The 26,616-nt window shown below is 42.5% G+C and overlaps 1 protein-coding gene across 1 annotated transcript; it reads left to right on the top strand.

The window, feature by feature from the left end:
• Positions 1-7,072: 7,072 nt before the first annotated feature.
• Positions 7,073-15,876, top strand: LOC308563573 (peroxiredoxin-like 2C; the record flags this gene model as incomplete). Its single annotated transcript, XM_081150785.1, has 5 exons — positions 7,073-7,138; positions 7,956-8,009; positions 8,170-8,275; positions 11,672-11,803; positions 14,306-15,876. The coding sequence occupies 5 exons, from the start codon at positions 7,073-7,075 to the stop codon at positions 14,431-14,433; spliced, it is 486 nt and encodes a 161-aa protein (XP_081006911.1). The 3' UTR covers positions 14,434-15,876.
• Positions 15,877-26,616: the final 10,740 nt, after the last annotated feature.

Raw genomic sequence — 26,616 nt, 5'->3', positions numbered from 1 at the left:
TATTAAATTTTTTTATTGATTTTTAGAGAGAAGAAGGAAGAGGAAGAGAGAAAGAGAGACAGAGATGTGAGAGTGCAACATTGACCAGCTGCCTCCTGCACACCCCCTGCTGGGGATGGAACCCTGAATCCAGGCATGTGCTCTGACCAAAAATCGAACTGGCAACCTTTCAGTGTACAGGAGGACACTCAACCAACTGAGCCACACTGGCCAGGACAACAATCTATAATTTTAAATTTTACACCCATTCATTTTCCTAGTCAAAAGGTCTCCCCAAATGAAATTATTCTAAATTTGTTACTAAAGAAAAATCCTATAAATGGCTCCATGAACACAAATTCTCAAATCAGTAAACTCTAAATCAATGCAATTTTAGGAGCCGTCACTGTGTTCCTGGCAATCTGGAAGCTAAGTGGCTCCTCAAAGCCCTTTGGTATATTTCCGTGAGAAGCTATGTATATAGAATGGCCACTCTAACTCCACACTGCTGTCCAAAAACAGGAGGCAACAAACGATGAACAGAGAGATTAAACAGCTTGGTAGCCAGCTTCCAAGACAGCCCCAACAATGCCCACCCCCCGGGGTTTCCACCCTCATGGGGCCCACAGTGAACAGGGTGGCCCTGTATAAGCAATTGATGTTGCACTAATGGCAAAGTGTGACTTCTGAGGCTAGATCATAAAAGGCACTGTGGCTTCTGCCTTGATTTCTCTTGGACTCCTCACTCCAGCCCCAGGTAAACCAAGCTATCACTCTGTGAGGGGACTCGGCCAGATCACATGGCGAGGACCTGATGGTCTCGTGCCAACCACCACCAATAACTTGCAGGCATGAGAAGGGGCCGTCTTAGCAGTGGAGCCTTCGGCCCCAGTCAAGCCCTCATATGACTGCAGCCCACTGGGATCCAGAAGCAGACCTACCTGAGCTACTACTTCTGGATACCTTCCCCACAGAAACTCTCAGAGAATGTTGATTATTGCTTTAAGTCACTAAGTGTTGGGATAATTTGTAATGCGGCAACGGATAGTACAGCGGCACAATAAACATAGGGAAGGAAGCAAACATTTCAGTTTATTAAAAGTGGATAAATAAAAAAATATGTGACAAGCACAGAGATGTTAAGGTAAGGAAGCCCCCACGGCTTAGGAAGCATCTGTAAGGACTGTGTGTTGTCGTTTCTGTCTGTCTGTCTCTCAGGAAATTTCTTTGGCCCTGGGCAGTGTGGCTCAGTTAGTTGGAGCACTGCCCCGTACACCAGTAGGTGGTGGGTTCAATTCCTGGTCAAGGACACGTACCTCAGTTGCAGGCTCCATCCCCAGCCCCGGTCTGGGCGAGTGCAGGAGGCAACCAGTCTCTCTCTCTCTCCAATCTCTCTCTCTCTCCAATCTCTCTCTCTCTTTCTCTCTCCCTTCCACTCTCTCTGAAAAGCAATGGAAAAAATATCCTCAGGTAAGGATAAAAAAAAAAAAAAAGAAATCACGGCCTCCTCCGACTCTGGGTACTGCCTTATGCCCCCCAAATACGGGCGTCCCTGGGGGCAACAGGACAGGCTGCCCCTGTACTCTCCACACTCACCCTGGATCAGCTCGGCTACCAGATGGGTCCCTGTGCCTCCATGCTCATGACTCCAAAGCATCTGGAAGGCGGGCCTGAGGGAAGGACAGGATGGCCAGGGAACAACCAGCCACAGAGAGAGAAGGTGCCTTGGCCTCAACCACACCCCCAGTTTAAAAAACACAAAGTTTAAAGGGCTGCACCCAAGCAGTGGAAACAGCATCTCACCTCCTCAGCCACCCTTTCCACTGCATACCTGGGGCGTCAACCCTGTGTCACGAGCACTCTGGCTGTGAGTATAGTCTTTCCTATAAGTCACTGGATGTCCTGACCCCCAGATAATATCAGGGATACCTGATCAAGGCTGGGACCCTAGGTGGTCACTTGGCTCTCTCGGTTCCCAACACCAAGTAGCAGCAGTGAGCCAATATGGGTGACTATGCTGTCAACTTAGCTTTTATTACTTGCAGGTTTAATCCAAACTGCAAACACATCACACACAAGTATTGGGGGTTAATGAACCGAAAGTCCAGGAGTTTCAAATGTCCTTTGGTCCTGGCTATTCGTAGACTGGCGGTTACTGGTCACTCGGAGTCATAGAAGCCTTGGTGTCCAGGGTCCATGTCTTGCAAGGAAGACTGCTGAACTAGCTCGAGATAGCAAGGCCTCCCTCAGCAGAATCAACAGTCACCACGCCAGACACTGGAGCTGACAGCACAGCCCACTTGCAGGAGGACTAATAGCAAGTGTCACTGTTCTTAGTCTCACTTTTGTCTTCTCATAGAGGTGTCTCTCTTCATCTGCACTTGTTAGATTAGCTTGTGGTCTCTGAGATCAAGCCCTGAAGTCCAAATCAAAATATCTGGCAATGTCCCTGAAGGTGCTCGGTCTTCATTATCACTTGCACCTTTGGGTTGCCTCTGTTTGGCTGGCAGAGCAGGACTTGGCTGTTGGCCCAAACTTATATGGGTTCAGATGATAAAGTTCAAACTCAGGTTGGAGTTAGTTATGCTAACTCTGCTCTCCGCCTTCCACCCCCTGATTCCCGAGGTGTTTACAATAAGGGAATCATTCTGAAATATCATTTCAAAATAACCATTTTTTCATTATGGTAAACAGAAAAATTATGTATCACACTCTTTTCAAAATACAAGGGGTACCACCAACCCATAGTACATTCTTTTGAATGAAAGGTTTCATAGTATTTGTACATAAGATATTTAAGTTCAATAAGGTATTCAAAAATTACAACATCACACCATTTATAAGCATACACAATAGCTAATGTTCCAGGTGAGACAGGGCTTTTCCCCAATAGAATGATATAATGAGACTGACTAATGCTTAGGGCTAGATATGGAATTCCAGAAGGCATTATATACCAATTATCTCCAGCAAGTGGTAGGACTTTAGTTCCTTCCCAAATTTTCCATGTTTTTCCATGTTTTTCTAGGTGCCCATAGGAAAATAAAATCCCCTCATATAGCCCGGCCGAGCGTGGCTAAGCAGATCTCTTAGGATCCAGGAGATCGCGGTTCAATTCCCAGTCAGGGCACATGCCCTGGTTGCAGGCTGGACCCCCGGTCGGGAGTGTGCAGGAGGCAGCCGATCAATGACTCTCTCATCATTGATATTTCTATCTCTCTCTCCCTCCCTTTTCCTGAAATCAATAAAGATATATTTTAAAAAATTGCCTCACCTATGTGGTTGAGCGGCAGCCTGTCTGTTGACTGTTACGGTGTGTTTGCTCCCTACGTTACAGTGTTGAGCCAAAGCATGGTCTCATCTGGACACAGCGTCGAGAGGATCCACACACTCTGAGTCATTCTCATCATGTGGGTAACATGCTTACGCCCCTACTAAGAATTAAATTTATGGCCGGGTTCCCTATGTCCCTTTGCATGTACAATGTTTGGGCAAAAACCTCCCAGAGTCAACACACAAATGCAAACAAACAAAATGTTATATAACAGACTATTTGGTAGATTTCCTTGAACCACAGTTCCCTAAGCGTAAGAATTTAATAGTACATATTATCAAACATACTCGTATGTAAACTGGGGTTGGGATAACTGGGGTAAGCTATCAAAGATTCTTGGTCTTCTTTGGAGAGTAACTGTAATTCACATAAGCTTTCATTGGTGCATGAAGATTGTTCAAAATCATCTAGTATGATGTGTCTTTTTGAAGAGAATGCTAATGTTGGGCTTTTTCTGAAAACAAGCATGTTGAAATAACTGCTGCCAAGACCTGTTATTTGTTGGAGATTTGGTTACATGCTATTGTGAATCTGTTTTTTTTTACTTCTGCTCTCAGTACTAAGAGATTTGTCTCTAAAATATCTTGTCTTTCTGTTATGCCTTGGATGGTTGAATTTAGAACTTTAAAATAATCTTGATACTGTTCCATAATATGACTAATGTCTGAGAGTGGAGGTAGTACATTTCCAATTTTATTTTGGATATCTTTAAAATGTAGGTTAGATTTTTGCTGATCAAAAGGTTGAGTTCTAATGTATGCTATTTCTCCTTCTTGTACTCCTGATCATAACAAATTGGTTAACAATCCTGTAGCTAGTAATCCAATTCCTAATTGCAATAATAGTCTTTGTTTATATTTAGTATTTAGAGGCATGGATAGTGCTACAGGAGTTACTGTATTTGTCTTTGTCAATTGTGGCACAATCTGGCAGGAAGTAACTAGGTGTGAACTGTTGTTTAGTGAATGGTATGTGATATTTTATAATTTTAGGTTTACACAATATTCTTACTGGATGTAGTCTGCAAGATTGTAAGTTTAATTGTTGTGTAAGTATTGGTTTGAGTCTCAACAGACCTCTGGCCCATGCTGGTTCCCACTGTTCTGTTTTTAGGCAGTGGGTGCTATTAAAGCATCCTCTGAATTATACATGGTCCAGGGCTGTTGTCCTCCAATGTAACAACTTGGGAATGTCACGGGTTTAATAAATATCAGTAATTCAGTATAAATACTATTTTCTACAAGTGGTTTGTGTGCAACCATGTGTCTTTTGTAAACTGTTCTGCAAAAGGCTGAATCACGTCAAATGAATAAGGTTGGAATCCTGTGTCAACCTGTTCTAAATCAGAGATTCTGGGGCTCAGCGTTAGCCACCATGTGGCTGGTTTGTCTTGCATGGCTGCTGCCGTATAGTTAAACTGAAAGAAAACATCTGAATTTATTTTTTCACAAAAAGCAAGATTCAAACCTCTATGTGTATAGGACATGTTGTTATGATTTATATGTATAAATATAGGTTTGTCCTTTGATGTTATAGCTTTGTTCTATTTTGATGTTATCGGACACCTTGGTGTCTTTATCAAACACATGTGAAATGTGTAATACTAAATTTGAACCCCTTTCTTAGGGGTTGTTAAGGCTATGAAAAATACTCCTCTTATCCCATTTCTATAAGCCTGATCAGCATTTCCTAACATAAAACCTGCTATTCCTAATGATAGTGTCACCACTACCACATAAACTCCTAGCCAGGAAAATACCTCACCCCTCTTGGGGGCGAGAGGTGTTCAGTCTTATGTGCTGTAAGTCTCCCTTTCCTCCTCTTGTCCAATAGGTGTTTCCCTCTCCATTGGCTATTGTTTCCTGCTGGGACAGAGAGCCCATATGAGCTTTTGTGGTTACCTTAGAAGACTAGGATTTTGTCCTAAATATCTGTGTGGTGTTTTTCTCCCTGGCCTTTCTCTTTAAGTAGAATAGAGCCTAATCTAATATCTCTTGCCAGCCTTTGGCTGAGCCAATTAACTTTGATTCCTTTTTTAGCAATCCATTAACTCTTTCAATATTACCTGCTGAGGTGGGGTTGTAGGGTAAATGAAAATTCCACTGTATGTCTAATTGTTCTGTCAAGTTTTTTATTCTAGCTGCTGTGAAATGGTAGCCTTGATCACTCTCTATTATTCATGGGGCCCCATAGTGGCTGCACCATCCTGCTAACGCTCTTACGGTTGTTCTGGCATGTGGATTCGTGCCCAGAGCCATACCTATTCCTGTGTGTATACCTACCATTGTGCATGCATGTTTCTGTTGAAATCCTGCCCATTGGTCCTATGAAGTCAATCTGCAGGACAAAATTAAATATATCCCGCCTTAAGTGTCCAAATTGCTCACTAAAAATTTTTCGCTTCTCACATTCTTGTATGGCCTTTCTTACCCTGTGCCAAGACATTTGGAGATTTCTTCTTGTGTACCATGTGTACAGAGATGTGTCCCTGGGTATCCTAACGCTACGTGTGACTTTCTTATGTCATCTCCACTAGGCTCTTCATAGTCTGACTTACTAGAGGATACAGTACACAATCCTGTAATTTTGCAGTATTTTAGTTTGTCTTTTAGGCCTGTCCCTTTCAGGTATATTTGTCTTAACTTTTTCCTTTTTACTCCCTTCTGGTTTTATCTCGCCTCTTGGTGACTTATCTGCTACGTATTAAATATAGTTTCAGCTTCAGAATCTTTCTGATGTGCCAATAGGTGGGTCACGGACATTTGGGTTTTATATTTTGCTTTTGCCAGCTCTTGCCAATATTCATGTCACCATACATTTTTGCCGTTTATCTGAAAATTAGTCTTGTCCCATTTCTGTGACCAGATTGCTAATTCCATTTGCCACCACCCACGAGTCAGTAAAAAGACACTTTTGCTTTTGACTTTCTGCCAATGAATGCCTTACTGCCAATACTGTTGCTATGAGGCCTGCACGCTGCACGTTGTTAGGCTTACCAGTGCATCGGAGGGTCTGACTCTCCCTGGGCCTGAAGGCCGCTGCTGTCCACGCAGTCTGTCCACTTAACAGTGTGTGAGGACCCATCTGTGAACCAGGGACTGGGCAGAGCATTAGACCAGGAGGGGCCCCCTTTCCCTTTTGGGTTCGGATGTGCTTCTCCCTCGGAAATATTTCCGGCAAGCCTATCTCTCTCTGCTTGGTGGTGTAGTTCCTCTGTGAGGAAGCTAGGCTGTCCCTTGGCTGTGGTATCTCGATTCTTTGTACCACTTCCATGTAAGGACCTCTGGTTCAGACATGTTCCTGCTACTTCTTCAGGACTAGGCTTTGATGAAGCCAGGGCCAGAATAGCTGACCTTAATACAACTGGCGAATCGTTAGTTAATGGTTCTGTTATCTTTTAGGCTTCAAATAGTAGCCAAACTATTTTTTTCTAAATTTGTATACCTGGAGGGGGCACACAGAAGGCGTCTGGTCCAGACCCCACTGGTTTAAATAATTTATCTTGAGGACTTCTTGTCTATAGAGCCCATGATCTGAAGTCATTAGAATAGACTAAATCTATTCTTGATTGATCTCCAGGCCTTGGGCAATTTAGTTTTTTTAAATGACTACTGTATTCTTTCAAGAGGTTAAATGCCTGTTGTTTTTCTGTCCATTCAAAATCTGAGGCTTTTCCTGTTACATCACAGAGAGGTCTAAGGATCATACCAAAGTATGGAATATGTTGTCTCCAGTACCTGAACATGCCTATAAGATGTTATGCTTCTGTATTGTGACGTTGAAAACGTAGAAGATCTAGTGAAAATCCCCAAGAGTTTCTTACAGGTAAGTTTCCTGAGAGGGAACAGCCGCGTGCCCTGCCCCAGGGGACCTTGTGAAAGCCGCCTGACGTCTATAAGCAGTGCTGTGGGGGTCGGGTGTGGAGCGGCCTTAAACCCAGATTCTCACCTTCCCCCCCCCTCCAGCACCTCCTAAAAGGGGAGAGCACCTCAGGGATCTGTTTCTGCATAAAAACATACTAACCAGAGCAATGATTTTCATTTACCCAGTGACCTGCCTCTTCACAGATGTTGACTGGTAATAACCAAAACCCAAATGCTGGCAATGAGTGACATTTCTTTCCTTTGTTTGTGTAATAAAAGCACTCCCAGTAGTTGCTCATTGTAGGAAAATGCTAATATATCTCCAAGGTGAGGCCAGTGTGTGCACCGGTGCGCATTCCCCGCCCCTGGGACAGCCAGATGCAGTGTCGCGCTGCAGGGACACACACAGGCCTGGCCCGGGCAGCTTCCGAGAAGGCACCGGGCACCCTTGTGAAGCTCAGCTGTGCTCAGCAGACCTTACCGCCTGGGCTGGGAGAAATAAACTGGTTAACTAAGCCTACGTTTAATAGCTTTATTCTTTTTTAAAGTACACTTTGGGGGGTGTAGAGAATTACTGACTCTGTTATGTTAAAGTCCTTGCTTAGCGAAAGATCGGCGTCATTAGACCTTTGCCACACATCCCTTTCTTGGGCTCACCCTGTGCGCTCTGCTCCATTCTTCTAGGAGCCCACACGCGGCATCAGAACGGAAGGGAAGAGCTGGAGGGGAGCTGTAGAAACACGATTGCTAATAGTGTGTTCCTGTGTTTTCTCCTAAAGGAGGCAGATGTCACCCTCGTAGTGATCGGACAGTCATCCCCCCGTCACATTGAGGTAAATGCAAACCAACTGAGAACTACCCGGTTTCACTAACACATAAAGTCACATGGTTTGAACCACTGAGTGTAGGTTTTATCTACTGAAATTCAGTTAGACTACAATTACTTTTCTCTCATTTCTTCTTATAAAAATCCCAAATATTCTCTTTTTGTAGCCTTTCTGCAGACTGACTGGGTATTGCCATGAAATCTATGTTGATCCTGAGAGAGAAATTTATAGAAGATTGGGAATGAAAAGAGGTGAAGAAGTTACCTCCTCAGGTAACACATGACATGTCTCCAGTAGAAAACACTGGTGATGTATTTTTACAGTTGAATCTATACACATAGAGGAACACATGGTAAGTTCATGAGTCAGACTGTTCTTTATGATTCTACTAAGTGGTCCAGATACACCAGAGGCTCCAAGATTCGTTTCTGGGGTGTGATGACGTGGAGAGCTGTCAAGTACTAAGTGAAGTAAAAAGCAGGTTGCAGGGCAGTGTTTTCAGTATGAGTCCAGTTTTGTAAAAGCAAAAACCATTCCATAAACAAAGCTCTGTATTGTGATTGTGTGTCTGTGTGTCTGTGTGTAATGAAAAAGGTTTTTTTTTTTTTAAATATGTCTTTACTAATTTCAGAGAGAGGAACGGAGGGGGGAGAGAGAGAAACATCAATGATGAGAGCGTCATTGATCGGCTGCCTCCTGCACGGCCCCCCTGGGGACTGAGCCCCCAACCTGGGCATGTGCCCTGACCAGGAATTGAACCTCAATCTCCTGCATCATAGGTCGATGCTCAACCGCTGAGCCACACCAGCTGAGCATGAAAAGGGTTTTAAAAGACATTGCAGTGCTAACCCCAGGGAATGGAAGTGAGAGAAATGGTTTTTATGTTTTTAAATGAGTACACTTTACTTTTGTAATTAAAAGAAAAATAATTGCAGAGCTAATATATTTTTATACCTCATCTTCATGACTTGGAATACTCTGTTCTTTAATTGATGAAATCTTAGTTTTCATTTGAAGCTTAACTCAAAGGGGCCCTTAATAGCTCTTCAAGCAGAAGCAGTTGCTTCCCTCACTGTATTTTAACAGTTCTTTGTTAGCTATTGCATGTAAAGTGGCTGGGAGAGGAGATAGTTGAAGAGTTTGATATTCTGTCTACCTTCATGTGGTCCACATTCCCTGCCCTTAGCACATTCTTTGTAATTAATAGATTTACTAAGCTTTAGGTGAACTGTTAATATGTGTTTTAGGAAGAACTTGGCTTCTGAAATGCCAAGTAAGAGAACTCAACTCGAACTCAAAACATTCATTCTCAGCAAATGTTATTGAGCTCTGGTTCATGGCAACCACTGTGCTGGATGCTCCAGGAGGATGGTGATAAATGAAGAACACAGACCCTGCCATCCCAAAGCTCATGATCTACTCTGAGGGACAGAAGCAAGCAGCTAATTACATTCCAGTTTAAAGATCTGTAATAGAGGAAAACATGTTCTGGGAATACCTGTGCCAGAAATGCAAGGAGAGAGAGTAACTGGGAAGGCTTCTCAGAGGAGGCGTCCAAGCTCACTCTTAAAGGAGTTAGCTGAGTGATATGAGGCTGGAGAAGGGTGCTGCTGACAGAAAGCATGTGAAAAATCATATAGGCTTTTGAAAAAACTTGATTCTTAGAGAAGTACAGGTCCCTGCATCTGGCCAGAGTCTAAGAGCCAGTTTGGGAATTGGTGAGCCAGGGGACAGGTTGTGGCCAATTCATGCCGAGTATGGGGTGACATGCCAAGGAGTTTGGATTTGTTCTGGGGGCAGTGAGGGGGCTTTACAAGTATCAGAAGTGGACGAGTTATGATAGTCATGTATCCTGGGTGGAGGAGGAATTGGAACCCACCAACCAGAGCCAGTGATATTTGTGACAAGGTTGTGGCAATAGGCTGGAAAGAAATGACAGGGCCTGAAGTACTAGAGGTGGATGGATAGGAGGTGATGGATTGCGGAGCTAGTTATGAGATAGAGTTGACATGATCCATTTACTGGGGTTTTTAAAGAAAGCCACTTAAACTTTACTAACACTATTGGGGAGCCAGCATAAACACAGAGTTCGCTCTTTCTCCCTTTAGTGGAGGAAGCTTCAACAGCACCAGTTGTGGACCTTACCCTTTGCGTGACAGATTTCCTGTGCTGTAACAGAGTCTCAGCAACAGGCAGGTCTGAGGCAGCAAATCATCGAAATAAGAAGTTAAAAGTAAGTCATAAAAGACAGAGAGAGGAGAGAAATAAGTTACAAGGATAAAGTGACTGGGTTTCTTCAGGCCAAGGGGGTGGAAGTGAAATATCAGCCAGAGTGAGAAAGGAAATGGACAAACTGAGCCCAGGGAAGGTGGGGAGGCAGCTGCAGTGGCTACAGCTAAGCCCCAAAGGCTGAGAGCATAACATGCTCGAAGGTTCTTTCTTTTACTTTTCAAAAAGGGTGCATCTGTTCGGGTGCCCTGCCTCCAAGTAGCCATTCGGGGACACGATATGGAAGGGCCATCTTGTGGCTCTGCCATCTTCAGCCCAAGGCTTCCCAGAATGTAGAAAGAACATGGAGTCGCTTGTGGCACGTTGTTGGGGCTGGGGGAAGTGGCACACACCCCTTCCCTCGCTGGCTGGGACATAGTGACATGGCACAGCAAACTGCCAGGAAGACTGGGGATGTAGTTTAGCTGTGGGCCCAGAAAGAAGAAAGAGGTTTTGACCAGCACATAACAGTCTGTGCCACAATGTCTCTTGAAAAGGAGGGTAGCTACCTATTTATAGGTTAGACACTAAACAATGTATAAATGGGGAATTAAAAAGGAAAGCACTGCCAGTTTGAGAAGTCTATAGCGGATAGTTTTCTGTGGCAGAAAGTGACCTAGGTCTGTCATCACATTTTCCATTAAAGCAGAAGTCCTCGCCCTGGCCAGTTAGGCCGGTTGCTCAGTTGGTTAGATGATCATCCTGATAAGCCAAGTTGCAGGCTCCATCTCTGGTCAGAGCACATACGAAAATCAACCAATGGCCCTGGGTGGTGTGGCTTCGTTGGTAGGGCATTGTCTTGTGCACCAAAGGGTTGTGTGTTCAATTCCCAGTCAAGGCACATGCCCAGGTTGCTGGCTTGATTCCCCATACAGGGCATGCCAATCAATGTTTTACTCTCACAATGTTTCTCTCTCTCCCTCTCTCTCTAAAAATCAATAAAAAACTTAAAAAATGGAATTAAAAAAAGAAAATCAACCAATGAATGCATATATAAGTGGGACAACAAACCGATGTTTCTCTCTCTTCCTCCCTCTCTCTCTAAAATCGATCAATAAATAAACAAAACCAAAAAAAATCCTTAACCAGGGACAATTTAGCCCCCCACGAGACATTTGACTTTGTCTAGAGACATTTTTAGTTGTCACGACTTGGTGCTTGCTATGGCATCTAGTGGGCACAGAGGGCAAGGATGCTGCTAAACACCCTACACTGCACAGGACAAGGAATTATCTGGTCTAAAACATCAGTAGTGAAAGGCTGAGAAACCATTCTGGGAAGGGAAGAAAGACAAGTCAAAAGTTAAGATGACACACAAGAAAGAGAAGTACTAACATTGTCTTTTTAATATCTAATCGAATATAAAATGATAACATCTAAAACACTTTCTAATATTTCAGGACCGAGCCCCCATATAAAGTCAAATATACTCTCAGGAAGCATTTGGAGCCTGTGGCGGGCAGTGACGGGCCCTCCTTTTGACTTTCAAGGAGATCCAGGTCAGCAGGGCGGCACCCTCATCTTAGGGCCAGGTAAGCGTCAGGGCCCAGGCCGTCCCGAGGCCACCTGCTTTCCTCATAGAGTAAAGAACCGGTGAAAAAGGGCAGCTTGACACTGTACCATCAGGATGCTGTGCTTCCTTAGGGGCACCTTTTGCTTTCAAAGCTTGTGTGTATTTTGACGTCTGCCTGTTGGATGTAATGTGCCCATCATTTTATGCCCAGTGTTTTCAGGTGTTTGGGATGGGAAAGTCGGTGGTGCTTTGGTGAACCGTATATGGCTGGAAGACTTGAAAAAGTTCACTGGAAGCCCTGGTCAGGGGGCTCAGCTGGTTGGAGCATCGGCCTGTGCACCAAAGGGTTGCCGGTTAGATTCCCGGTCAAAGCACATACCCAGGTTTCGGGTTCGATCCCTGGTCTGGGCGTGCATGGGAGGCGACTGAGTTTCTCACAACAATGTTTCTCTCCCTCCCTCTCTCTCTCCCCCATCCTCTCTGTCTCTAGTCAACAAAGACATATCCTTGGGTGAGGATTTTTTTTAAAAAGTTCAATGGCAGTGAACGTTCCCAAATAGGAGAAAGCCATCAAGCACTTTTTGGGGGTCAATAGATGAGTCAATCTAGTTATTTGTATCTAACAAAACTAGGACACTTGCTCAGTGTCAGAAAGCAAGTTGGCCCAGGGACAGCTCATTGAGCAACAATTACTAAAAGCCACATGCTTTAACTAGCTTTATTGGCCGGTTTCAGTTCGGAGCACCTGAAATTCCTTCGGCTCCACTCTGCTAAACGGTTGAGTGTTGAATCTCTACCATGTTCAAGCCCTGCAGTCAGGGACAAACAACCATACACGACAGTGCCAAAAAACACATCACTACGTTGTAAACTGTTTTTCTTCGTTCTTCTTCCTCTTTAAAATTGTCCACGTTAGTGTAACTTCTAATAGTTATAAAATTTACATTACTTTAATAAATTCCAGATAGCAAAAAGGAATTTCGAAAGAGGATTTTGAGCAAGCATATGACTTTTGGGCTTTTGCATCTGGGACACTGCAGCTGGCTAACGCCTGTTATTAATCTCCCTTTCCCTCTCATGAATTTACACGTTCGAGTGGCCCCAAGCAGCCGTGTGGTGTGGAGACGAGCACTGTGCCTTGGCCCAGAGTTACATGGAGCCGCACTTCTCGCTGGCTCCTTTCCACCCTCCGAGCCGCTCGGCGTTCTTCCAGTCCCTCCTCTCCACGTCTAGGCATCACCTGGCCTCTCCCTCAGCTGAGCAAGGAGGAAGCGCCCAGGGAGAGTGGCATTTGCGTCCCAAGCTGGGGACATACGAAATAAGGAGATTTTGATACTGCCTACTGGAAAAGATGTAGCTCCTCTAAGGAAAAAGCTAGGTGTACTTATTTATACAAATCTCTATCATGGTTAACCCAGTATTTCATTTTGCCTTATTTGTATTATTTGATAACAAGCCAGTTTATGATATTAAATCTATAGTGTTGACTGTAGAGAGCAGATAAATACAATGCAGAAAACATGCCTCTAACAATGTTTCCATAATTTAATGTTTTAAGTTAAAATTCTGATCTTGAGCCCAAGAATCCAAGTAAACAGAACATGACTTGTTTCTATTTGAGAAGATAAAAGGATTGTGGACATGTAAATGCATCCTCATTGTCTTAATGTCCTTATTTACTCAGCCTATATGGTCTATAGCTATAATGCAGATAGCCTTTTTCTAAAGTTTTTTTTTGTATTGGGGGTGGGTGGAGTTGGACAAAGGGAGGGGTAAGGGGAACACCTGCAATAATGTCAACATTAAAAATTGTTAATAAATAAAAAATAACTTAAAATAATAAAAATATATTTGCAAAGTGAAAAGAAAAAAGATTTCTTATTGATTTTTCGAGAGAGAAAGGGAGAGGGGGAGAGAGAAACATCAGTAACGTTGACCTGAGAGTGAAACATCAGTGGCTGCCTCCTACACGCCCCCTACTAGGGACTGAGCCTGAAACCCGGGCATGTGCCCTGACTGGGAATTGTATGGGCACCTTTGGGTGCATGGACAATGCCGAACCAACTGAGCCACACCAGCCAGGGTGCAGACAGCCTATTAAATCCGTATTTGGGAGTGAATTTTTTTAAGCGAGTGATTTATTCTATTATTACATTTAAGAAACAGATGTGATTTTCCAGCTTGATATCTGTGTTAGTTCCATTTTCTGCCTATCTGTTTGACAGGACATTTTATTTAATCACATTGAATAAAACCTAAGACGTTATAATTTAAGAATCTTTCCCCTTACATAGCATAAAACATTAAGTATCACTCTTATTTAACCATATCCTTGTCATGCTTTATTACCTTAATTAAAAATTATTATGGCCTTACACATACAATATAATGTACTCTGGGTAATTAATTTTTCCCTTTGGACTAATTATAGGTTGAAGAGCTTCCTTGATTCTCGTAAGCAATAAACCTAATAGATGATAATATATGCCAACCTCTGCCTTTTATTCCTGTTGTCTTCTAGGTCACTACATCCATTTCATACACCGGGACAGGAATAGATTGGATCAGAAACCCATCAACTCTGTTTTACAGCTTGTAGGAGTTCAGCAGGTGGACTTCGCAGGCAGACCTTCCATTATCCATGTGTGACAGCACAGACTCTGTCACTTTCAGATGGCCCTCGAGACAGGGTGTGAAACGTCAGAGTGCAGTGTCCTTGTGCGTGTCTAAGTCAGACGCTGAGGAGTCCTGAGGACTTAGAGACATGCACCAGCTGAATTGCATGCTGGGAAGTATCAACTGTCAAAAATGTGATGTATGTTTATAATGTTATGGCTTTTAAAGTATTAAAATAAAATTTTAGTTATACAAAATAAAACTTTAAAAACCATAACATTATAAATACCATTCTTTATCTCATATCTGGTATATCCATTCAATGAAAGGGTTTTTTGGCCATGAAAATCTTAAATTCCTATGAACATATAAGGGGAAGGGTAACCAGCTCAACACCATTTTATCCAGTGGACAAAGTGAAACGATATTAAATTCTGATTTATGATTATTATATTAAACAATATAATCACGTTTTTATATGTGTGTTTGTATTTTTACATGCTTAGAAAAAAAGACAAAAAATAAACACACGAGAGTCTTTTTTAGAATCTATTCTTATTGTTAATTCTCACCCAAGGATATTTTCCATGGCCTTTTTAGATAGAGTCGGGGGGAGGGCGGGGGAGAGAGAGAGAAACATCAATGTGAAGAGAGACACAGATCATTTGGTTGCCTCCCTCGTGTGCCCTGACCAGGGCGGCAGCGAGCCTGCACCCCAGGTACGTGCCCTTGACTGGGAATCAAACCCGACACCCTCCGGTGCTCAGGCTGACACCCTAACCACTGAGCACCACCCGCCAGGGCAACATACTGGAATCTTGTTCGTAGGTATCTCTGTGTGGTAGGATTTATTTTCTTTTTCACACTTTTCAATATCTCCCAACTGTTGTCTAGTGAGCATTATTAATTTTTTGGCCAGGAAAAGGTCCTTAAAAATCACATGAAGAATATATTCCTACCCAACAAGCTCTAGCTCCACAAAGGTGCCATTATATAGGCTGCAAGGCCACATATTTCTATCCTAATTGCTCTACTCAGAGGAAATGGGCAAACCGCACCTTTCACGTAGTCTGTTCAAAGCACCTTGTCACCGGTCATCCACTGTCCATTTCAGTAGGATTTTCGGGGGGCGGTGGGGGGAGTGAGCATTGGTCCATAAGTTTATGGACACTCAGGTTATTTCACTATGAATCACCCATTCACATCCGTTGCCAATTTTCCACTGGGTTGCCTTTTAGTTACTGATTTGTAAATCTGCATATATTCTGGATGCTAATCGTGTGTCAGCTGCATGCCTTGCACACATCTTCACTCAAGTCTACAGCTTGTCTTCTCACTTTGGTTGTAATGTTTTAGTATTTGCCAGGTTTTGATTTTAATATTGTCAAATCTTCCTATGATTTATGGGGTATTTTTGTTTTGTGTGAGAACTCTCTCTGTAAAAATGTTGTTCTGTGTTTCTTTTTAAAGTTGTACACTGTTCGTCCCCGTTTGGTCTTGAATGCATATGAGACTCACTGTGTGTGCTCCGAGAGAGGGATTTAATTTTCTCCACAGTGAGCCCTGGCCCGGAATACTTACTGAGTAGTCCACCGCTCGTCAGTACTCATAGCAAAGGCCGTGCCATTAAATTCAGCTTCCTACATACGAGTGGAGACCTCAGAAACCATGCCTCAGGATTTTTTTGAGGGGGAGGAGAAAAATATATTTTAGATATTTAAGACACATATTTAAAATATGGTGGGCATGCTTTTTCTCGTTGTTGTTGTTAATCCTCACCCAAGGATATTTTTTCAGTGATTGTTTAGAGAGAGTAGAAGGGGGCGAAGACAGAGAAACATCGACGTGGGAGAGACGTGTCGGTTGGTTGCCTCCCACGCGTGGCCCCGAGCCCGCAGCCACAGCAGGTGCCTTGCCGGGAACCACACCTGACTCTCGGTGCACAGGCCGAGGCTCTAACCACTGAACAAACTGGCCGGGGGGGGGGTGACAGTAATGGCCACCTGAAAACTGGAGGACAGCTCTGTAAAGAAGCAACATCTCCTGCTTCACAGTCCATAGCTATTTAAGAAGAGTGTCCCAGTGATGATTAGGACGTGGGGTTGCGGAAGGTGCATTGACCTCGCCCTGTGAGTAATGATTCCGCATTAGGGCAGCGTTCTGCTAAGTTACTTTCACTCACTTTCAGTTCCAAGTTTTCTTGTGCGCACCTGAGAAGTGGAGTGGTAGCTATTCATGTACCGGCTCTGTTAGCACAACACTGGGAACAGTTAGAGGGTGTCAGTTTTATATCAGATGCTTCAAACAGAAAATCAGGTAAACTCGTTCCTAACACAGGAATTTCAAAAGATTTCTTTCCGCCGGTTTACAAAATCAAAGCAAACCTTTGGAAATTCATTCTCTCAAAGGCAAAAACATCTGACTTTTTAAAATTTAAAAAACAAAACATTAACACTCATCGGACAAAGTAGAAATTGTGATGGATGTTAACAACTAGAACTGAATGATGAAGACAATACTAGTGAAATTCTTCAAAAATAATACTCTAATGTAAATTTATACCCTAAACACTCATACTGGAAAAGAACGGAGGAGTGAAAATGAATGGACTAAGTGTTCAACTTTAAGAAATTATAAAAGCAGCAAAGTAACCTTTATAAAAATGAAAAGAGGAGAAAAATAAGAGTTGCATTGATTAAATAGAAAACAAAAAAGTATTATGGAGTTCAACAGGTTAAAATCTGATAATAAAGTAGACAAACTTGTGCAAAATTGAGGAAAAAGGAGATATGGCACAAATATTAGAAATAAAAAGGGACAAAACTGCAGACATAGCAGAAAAAAATATAACATTCTGAATAACAATTCCAATGAACCTGAAAATTTAGAGAAAATAAATATATTTTATTTAAAAAGTAACTTTTCAAAAGTCTCAAGAAAGAGAATACTATATAGCCTTAGAACCATTTAAAAACTAAGTCACCAGTTGATAATCCACATTCTCCACCCCCAAAGTAAATACCAGGTCAAGAGGATTTTACAAGTGAATTCTACCAAGCTTCCAAGGAATAAATACTTTCAAACTTTCTGAGAATAGAAAATGAGGCTAATTTTACTTGTTATTTAACCAGACTAGGATAATGTAACAAAAGGTATTATAGGCTAGACTCTTTTTTTTTTTTTTTTTTTTTTAATATATCTTTATTGATTTCAGAGAGAGGAAAGGAGAGGGAGAGGGAGAGAGAGAAACATCAATGATGAGAGAGTCATTGATCTGCTGCCTCCTGCATGCCCCTGACTGGGGATCGAGCCCGCAGCCTACCTTCAGCCCCATCCAGCGATCTGCTTTAATAAGAAGAAACAGAAAGAGAGAGAAACATAGGTACATATGGCAAAAAATAAGTACATATCAATAGTAACCTTAGGTGTAAATGGATTAAATGCTCTAATAGAAAGGCATAGGATAACTGAATGAATGAGAAAACATGACCCATATATGTGCTGTCTACAAGGGACCCACCTCAGAACAGAAGATTCAAACTGACTGAGAATAAAGGTATGGAAAAAAAAACATTCCATGCAAATGGAAATGAAAAAACAATCTGGGGTAGTATTACTTATATTTGAAAAAATAGACTTTGAAACAAAGACCATCACAGAGTCAAAGAAAGTCATTATCTAATACTGAAGGGATCAATCCAACAAGATATAACACTTTAAAATATATATGAACCCAATATAGGAGCATCTAAATGTATTAAAAAACAACTCTTGGTGGACTTTAAGGGAGAGATCGACAGCAACACAGTCATAGTAGGGGACTTTAACATCCCAATGACAACAATGGAAAAATCTTCCAGACAAAAAAAAATCAACAAGGAAAGAGCAACCTGAAGTGACACACGAGAAGACATGGATTTAATTGATATTTAAAGAACATGTCATCCCAAAGCAGCAGAATATGCATTCTTTTCAAGTGCACATGGAACATTCTCAAAGATAGACCACATGTTAGGACACAAAATAAGTCTTACAAATTCAAGAAAACTGAAATCATGTCAAGCATCTCAGATCACAATGGCATGAAACTAGAAATCAATTATAATTTAAAAAAAAACTCCAAAACATTCAAACAAATGGAGGCTAAATAGCATGTTATTAAACAATGAATGCCTTACCAATGAGATCAAGGAAGAAATATAAAATTCCCTGGGACAGATGGAAATGAACACACAACCCAAAATCTATGCAACACAGTGAAAGCAGTCCTGAGAAGGAAGTTCATGCATTACAGGCCTACCGCAAGAAGAAAGAAGTCTCAAGTAAATAATCTAATTCTACACCAAAAGTAACTAGGAGAACAACAACAAACAGAGTCTAGAGTAAGTAGAAGGAAGGAAATATAAAAATCATAGTGGAAATAAATGACAGTCTAAAAAAAATACGAAAGATCAATGAAACAAAGAGTTGGTCCTTTGGAAAGATAAACAAGGTTGATAAAACTTTAACCAGACTCATGATGAAAAAAGGAGAGAGGACCAAATAAATAAAATCAGGAATGAAAGAGAAGTAACAACTCACTCCACAGAAATATAAGGATTGTAAGAAAATACTATGAGCAACTCTATGCCAACAAATTGGACAACCTGGGCAAAATCGACAAATTCCTAGTAGCATACATTATCCCAAAACTGAATACAGAAGAATCAGAAAAACCCAAATAGACTGATAACAACGAATAAAATTGAAGCAGTGAACAAAAAACTCCCAACAAACAAAAGTCCTGGACCTGATGGTTTCACAGGCAAATTTTACCAAACATTCAAAAAAAAACTAACCCCTATCCTCCTCAAGCTATTCCAAAAAATTCAAGAGGAGGGAAGACTTCCAACTCTTACTATGAGGCCAGCATTATCCTAATTCTAAAACCAGATAAAGACAAGACAAAGAAAGTAAATCATAGGCCAATATCCCTGGTGAATGTAGATGCTAAAATTCTCAACAAAATATTAGCAAATCGGATCCAGCAATATATTAAAAAAGATCATACAACATGACCAAGAGGGATTTAGTGCAGGGATGCAAGGCTGGTACAATATTCGCAAATCAATAAATGTGATACATCACATAAACAAATTGAAAGACAAAAATCACGTGATCATATCTGTACATGAAGAAAAAGCATTTGATAAAATCTGGCACCCATTTATGATAAAAACTCTCAGCAAAGTGGGAATAGAGGAAACATACTTCAACATAGTAAAGGCCATATATGACACACCTACAGCCAACATTATACTCAATGAGGAAAAACTACAAGCCTTACCCTTAAGATCAGGAACAAGACAGGGTTGTCTGCTTTCACCACTTTTGTTCTACATAGTACTGGAAGTCCTAGCCACAGCAATTAGGCAAGAGGTGGAAATAAACGGCATAAAATGGGAAAGGAGGAAATAAAACTGTCATTATTCACACATGACATGATATTGTACCTAGAAAACCCTAAAGAATCCACCAAAACACTACTAGATCTAATAAATGAATGTGGCAAAGTAGCAGTATACATAATTAATATTCAGAAGTCGGTGGCATTTTTATACACCAATAACATACTATCAGAAAGAGAAATTAAGAAAAAAACCAAACATTTACTATTGCAAAAAAAACATAAAGTGCTTAGGAATAAACTTAAAGAAGGAGGTAAAAAACCTGTACTCGGAAAACTATAGGATATTGAAGAAAGAAAATGAGGAAGATACAAATCAGTGGAAGCATATATTGTGTTCATGGATTGCAGGAATTAACATTATTAATGTGTCCATACTACTGAAAGCAATCTACAGATTCAATGCAATTCCTATTGAGCAAAAAAGAAAAAGAGGGAGAGAGAACTCCTGGACATGGAGAACAGTGTGGTGTTTGTGAGGGGTGGGCTTGCTTGTAGGTGGAAGAGGACAGACAGGGGATAAAAAGTGATGAAAACATAAAATACAAATTTAAAAATAATGTAATATCACAAAAACATTTATTTCACAGGTGTAGAACAAATATTCCAACAATTTATATGGTACCAAAAAAGACCTGAATAGCCTCAGCAATCTTGAGAAAGAAGAACAGAGCTGGACGTATTACATCACCAGATGTCAAACTACACTGTACCGCACTGGAATCAAAGTGGCCTGGAGCTGACACAAGAACAGGCATACAGATCAATGGAACAGAACCGAGAGCCGAGAAATCACCCACACTGTCATGGACAACTGAAATCTGGCAGAGTAGGCGAGAGCGTAGGATGGAGAAAAGGCAGTCTCTTCAATAAGCTGTGCTGGGAAAACTGGACAGGAACATGCAAAAAAATGAAACTACAACCACCAACTTACAGCTTACACACAAATAAACTCAAAATGGGTAAAGAACTTAAATGTAAGTTATGAAACCATAAAAATCTTAAAAAACATAGGCAGTAAAATCTCAGACATTCCTTGTAGCAATATTTTTGCTGATATATCTCCTAGGGCAAGGGAAACAAAGAAGAAAATAAAAAAATCATTAAAATAAAGAGGATCTGCACCACAAAAATACCATAAACAAAATGAAAAGGGATTCCACTGTATGGGAGAACATATTTGCCAATGATACACCTGATAAGGGATTAATTTCCGAAATAGATAAAGAACTGATACAACTCAAAACCAGGAAGACAAACAATCCAATTAAAAGTGGACAAAGGACTTGAATAGACACTTCTCCAAAGAGGAGAGATACAGATGGCCAAGACACAGAAAAAAATGCCCAACGTCACTAATCATCAGAGAGGCAAGTTAAAACGACAGCAAGGTATCACCTGTCACCCACCAGAACTGCCATCAATAAATGAACAAGTACTGGCAAGGATGAGGAGAACAGGGGACCCCAGCGGTGGGAATGCAGACTGGTGCAGCCACTGTGGAAAACAGTATGGAGTTGCCTTAAAAAATTAAAAATGGAGCTGCCTTTTGACCCAGGGATCTCCTTCTGGGAATATATCCTAAGAATCGTGAAACACCAATTAGGAAGAATATACTCACCCCTGTGTTCATAGCCGCGTTATTTACAATAGCTAAGATCTGGAAACAACCCAAGTGCCCATCAGCAGATGATGGATATAGGAGCTGTGGGACATTCACACCATGAAATACCTCATGGCTGGGAAAAAGAATTCTCAGGCTTTTCGACAACATGCGTGGACCTGGAGATTATTATGCTGAGTGAAACAAGCCAGTGAGAGAAAGAAAAATGCCATATGATTTCACTAATATGTGGAATCTAATGAACAAAATTACTGACAAACAAAATAGAACCAGAGGCATGGATGCATGGGACAGACTGACAAATGTCAGGGGGGTGGGACTGAATAAAAGAAGGTGAAGAGATGTCCTGGCTGGTTTGGCTCAGTGGTTAGAGGGTCGACCTGCAGACTGAAGGGCCCCAGGTTTGATTCAGGCCAAGGCCTGTACCTCCGTTGGTTGCAGGCTCGACTCCGGCCCCTGGTCAGGGCCCTGCGGGAGGCAATCAATTGACCTCTGGCTCCCAGTGATGTTTCTCCACCGCACTGCCCCTTCCACTCTCTGAAAAGCAAACACCAAAAATATCCTTGGGTGAAGATAAACTAAGAAGAGATTAGCCAAAGAACATACATGCATGGGCCATGGGCACAGACAACACCGTGGCGAAAGCCGGGGGGCAAAGGGAGGCAAAATGGGGGCACCTGTAACAGTGCCAACAGCACCAAAAATAATGAAAATAAAATAAAATGAAACAATGGGCAGGCCTGTCTCTGGGGTGGAGGTTTCCCAAGAGGAGTGACAGCCTCAGCCCCACACCACGCTCCCAGCCCAGGGTTCCTGTGAGTGGGAAGGGAAGAGGGGGGCTGAGTGAGACAGAGGGCCCCTCCTCCTCAAGAGCCCCCCCCAGACTCACCCGCTGACGGACCCGCCACCCTGCGCTCCAGCACTGAGGCGCAGCTTGAAGAGCACCAGAGGCACGGAGAAACCCTGAGAGACTTTTTGTGTGGGCGCTGAACCCACAGAGCGGAACACACTTTAATGGGGCTCTGTTGCTTACTGAGCCCACTCTTTGGGTGTGTCATTTGAGGTGGTAATTTGGTGGTGCCCTGTTTTGGTCTAAAGCTCATAGCTCATGGGTTGGTTTTGGGGCCTCTTGGGAGGAGCTCTAACGCAGGCCCAGCTCAGCCACTGCTTGTGCCTGGCCGTGGGGCAAACTGGTATGAGCTACAAAATGATCTATGGTTGGTAGGTGCCTCTGCCGGGCTTGGAAGCTCCAGGGAGAGGCTATGCTTCAAACCAAGGCCAACTGCCACTAGCGCAGGGCTGGGGGCCACTTAGTACAGGGCCCTCTGGGCCCATCCACTGCTTGTTTCAGGTTTGTGGCTCTTTCAGAAAATGTAGGGCAGTCCACAGCGTGGGCTGAGGCCAGCTGCTTGTGAGTAACAGCTGCTGAAAGAGGTCTGGCCTATGGGTCAGTTGGGTGGGGGGAGCTCAGGGAATCACCTAAGTGGGGGGGGGGGTTGATGAAGAAGAAGATTTGGGGCCCACCTGTGCATACAGGCTGTGTTGAGGGAGGGCTCTGCAAAGGGACAATGGCACCTGCCAGCACTTTAGTCCAGGACAGAGCTGCACCTCCCGCCCTCACCCTGAAGCTAGACAGTTGGGTTCCTCCTTGTATATACCTGGTGCTCTTTGAGCTGCTGCTCCAGCACTGGAGCTCAGAAGGAGTTAGTTCATCAGCAAGTAGGTGTGTCCACAAGCCTCTTAAGAAGACTATCTGGGACCCCAGCAGCCCTCTGTGTCACCCAGGCAGAGTCCCCTCTCATTTTCACATCCAGGTGTTATGGGGACTCCTCTTCCCTGTACTGGTGGTCTAGGCTAAGGAGCCTGGTGTGGGGCTGGGACCCCTAACTCCTCAGGAGAAACCAACGGGAGATATCCCTCCCGATTCTTAACCACCACACGTGGCTGTGGGACCAGTCCTTTTTCCTCTCCGCCCATCCTATCAGTCTGAAATGGCTTCTTTATATCCTTACTTATAGGTGTTCTGTTCGGCTAGTCTTCAGTTGCTTCTCAAGGGTGCTTGTTCAATAATTTAGTTGTAATTTTGATATGGTCTTTGTATCCTGCAACTTTACTGAATTCATTTATTTATTCTAATCTTTTTGGTTTTTCGGTGGAGTCTTTACAATTTTGTGTTAGTCAAGGTGCTCTGTGGATGTGATTGAACATGGATGTCCATCTTATATAAGGGATAAAACTTTCACATTTCAATCAACTTTTGCACTGCTGAAAATAGCTCATATTGAGAAAATTTTATTGTGGCTTATGTCAAACACAATTAGAAATGACTAAAAGGAAACACAGTTGTAATTTGGGTAACTGCTATGCTAGAACATTTATTCTACCCAATGCAGGCACGCTTTTTTTACTGTGCTTTGCTTTATTGGGCTCTGCAGATACTGTGTGCTTATTGTGTTTGTTTGTTTTTTTGTTTGGTTTTTACAAATTGAAGTTTTGTGGCAGCCCTGCCACAAAGTGTGTGTAAGTCTATCAGTGCATTTTTCCAACAGGCTCCGATGATAGTATTTTTAGCAATAAGTATTTTTAAATTAAAGTACGCACATTGTTCAGACGTAATGCAATTGCACCCTTAACAGGCTACAGCATAGAGTGAACACGACTTCTCTATGCACCTGGAAGCTGAAAACGCCGTGCGACTTGCCTCACTGTGACACTCAGTCTGTTGCCGTGTTCCCGAACCGAGCCCGCAGCATCTCCGAGGTGAGCCTGTGACGGACACTGGAGGGAGACTCACAGGGCAAGTGCTCCCGTCGGCGCCTCACTGGCTGTGCAAGAGCAGTTGTCCCTTTACCTTCACTACAGGGGGCGATGGGGGAAATGGAACGCAGTGGCCAAGCATGTTATTGAGAACATCACTGGAGATGATGCCACGGAGCCAAGTGCTTTAGTATTAACTAAAGAGTGCGTGCGGTGGAAGGTTGGAAACACGGCGTAAAGAGGGATATTTATATCAGGATTTTCTTTTTAGTGCTCTAGTTAATAATGCAGTCTACTGAGTTAGGCCTAATCAATCATGAGTTTTCAGCTAGTCCAACCTGGGATGTGAAAAGAAAGAAAAAGAGTGGGGATAGCTCTGGCCGGTTGCTCAGTGGTTAGAGTGTCTGCCGGGGGACTGAAGGGTCCTGGGTTTGATTTGGGTCCAGGGCACGTACCTCTATTGGAGGTTTGATCCCCGGCCCGGGTCTGGGGGAAGCAACAAGTCCATGTGTCTCTCTCACATCCATGTTTCTCTCTCTCTCTCTCCCTTCCACACTCTCTGCAAAGCAATGGAAAAAATATCCCCGGGTGAGAATTAAAAAAACACACAAATATTGGGGATTAAATTATACAGAAAAGCCAAACAACAACCAACCAACCAAACAACTGCTCTGAGCATTTTAGCACAACCTAACTTGCAATCCTTTTATGCCTTAAGAAAAATTTGTTCTGAAAGCCTCACCAAAAGTACACGACACTCATGAAAGTAAGTTAAAAAGAGCTTCCTTGCAAGTGGCTCTAATTAGTGCCCTCTCAGAACTTAAGAACACAGCTTGGTTTTTACCCCACATCACCCACAATCTTGCCTCCTCTCGACACTGCTGTTCTTTATGGAAAGCCCATGAAGCCTCCCTTGTTCCAGAGTTAATAACAATTCCTCTAGGCAGGGTTTCCTCCAGCACAGGGAATTAAACAACTTTACTGTCACTCAAAGAAGTCATTCTCAGATAAACTAAGAAGTTGCTCGAGAGATAAAAATTACATTTCATCATCATTAGATCCTTTGAACAGTATCCACATGTGATAACCTTTCTACTGATACTTTTGCTCTAGGGAGGAAAAGGAGAGAAATTACGTGTGAGCGTTTGAGCTCTATTTGACTTCTACCATCAGAAAACTTGTCTCCTCTAAAACTCCCAACTCGATTCACTAAGAACGACTCACACTCACAAAAATGAATTTAATGGATACCTAATTCTCCATCCATTTTTTCCTTTATCAGCATTTTGATTAGAAAGCCAGTATTACTCAGTAAGAAACGGAAAAGTGCTTAAAATCAGGCTTTATATATAACAACTTATTGTTTCATTTAAAAAAAATTATACAGCTTTGATTTCAAGGGATCGAACGTGGAGGACACTGGCTGCAGCCGGGCTCAGCACATCAGAGCTTCCTCTGGGGAGGGCAGGATGAAGCGAGGTCTATCCGTCCCTCCTCCACCAGGGCATTTCGTGACGTCTCCGTGTGGTGGCCGCTGGACGCTGGATTCACCGTTTCCATTCCACTCTCCTTCTGGCCCCAGTGGTGGAAGCTACAGCTGAAACTACGTCTTAGTGTAAATTGAGGTGATGAGATTTGGAAGGTGACAGTGAGACAAGGTCCTCCGTCTCCCCCATTCAGCTCTTTCTACCAGGAAGCAAAGTCTTGGAAATGTTAGGTTTTCTTTCCAGTTCTCCAGTATCCCTTCTCCACCCGGAGGGATGAGAGGCTATTAGAGCAGCTGCAGCACCTCCTCTCAATTCTGGCTTCCTTCCCCTGGATCACGGCTCCCGGGTGTGTCTTGAAATCTCAGTACTGGAGGTAATGAAGGCAGAAGCTCTGCTAGGAAGTCAGTTCTGTCTTATTCTGGGTGAGATGGTGCAACAGTTTGAAGGCCTTAAAATACAGAAAACTAAAGAATTCTCGTATAACATAAATAACACAGGAATCATCTTTCCACTGGAAACTTTGTTGTTATTGGGTTGAAACTTCAAAAAGCTTGTTAGGTGAACATGGCATAAGAGGAAAATTGGATAGGGCTTTTGCACATATTACTCAGAAATGTGTTTAATAGAACCCCATCCAAACTATCATAGAGAAGTGATGTCTACATAATCTGAATCTTCCATAACAGTGTTCATTTAAAACAGTAAGTATTGAATTTTCAGTTACAAAATATGATTAAAACTACTGAGTACATATTTCCAGTGAATAAAAATACAGAATTTCCATCCACTTATGAGACATGAAAATGAAGTAACAAGAACCCAGACTATAAGAAAACATCACACATGTCTAACCTGGGCTTGGCTTCCCTTCCAACTAGTAGCCTTTTCATGATTCAAAGAAA

Source organism: Miniopterus schreibersii (genome assembly GCF_964146895.1).
Source record: "Miniopterus schreibersii genome assembly, chromosome: 11".
Classification (NCBI taxonomy): domain Eukaryota; kingdom Metazoa; phylum Chordata; class Mammalia; order Chiroptera; family Miniopteridae; genus Miniopterus; species Miniopterus schreibersii.
This window is presented reverse-complemented; position numbering and strand designations above follow the sequence as displayed.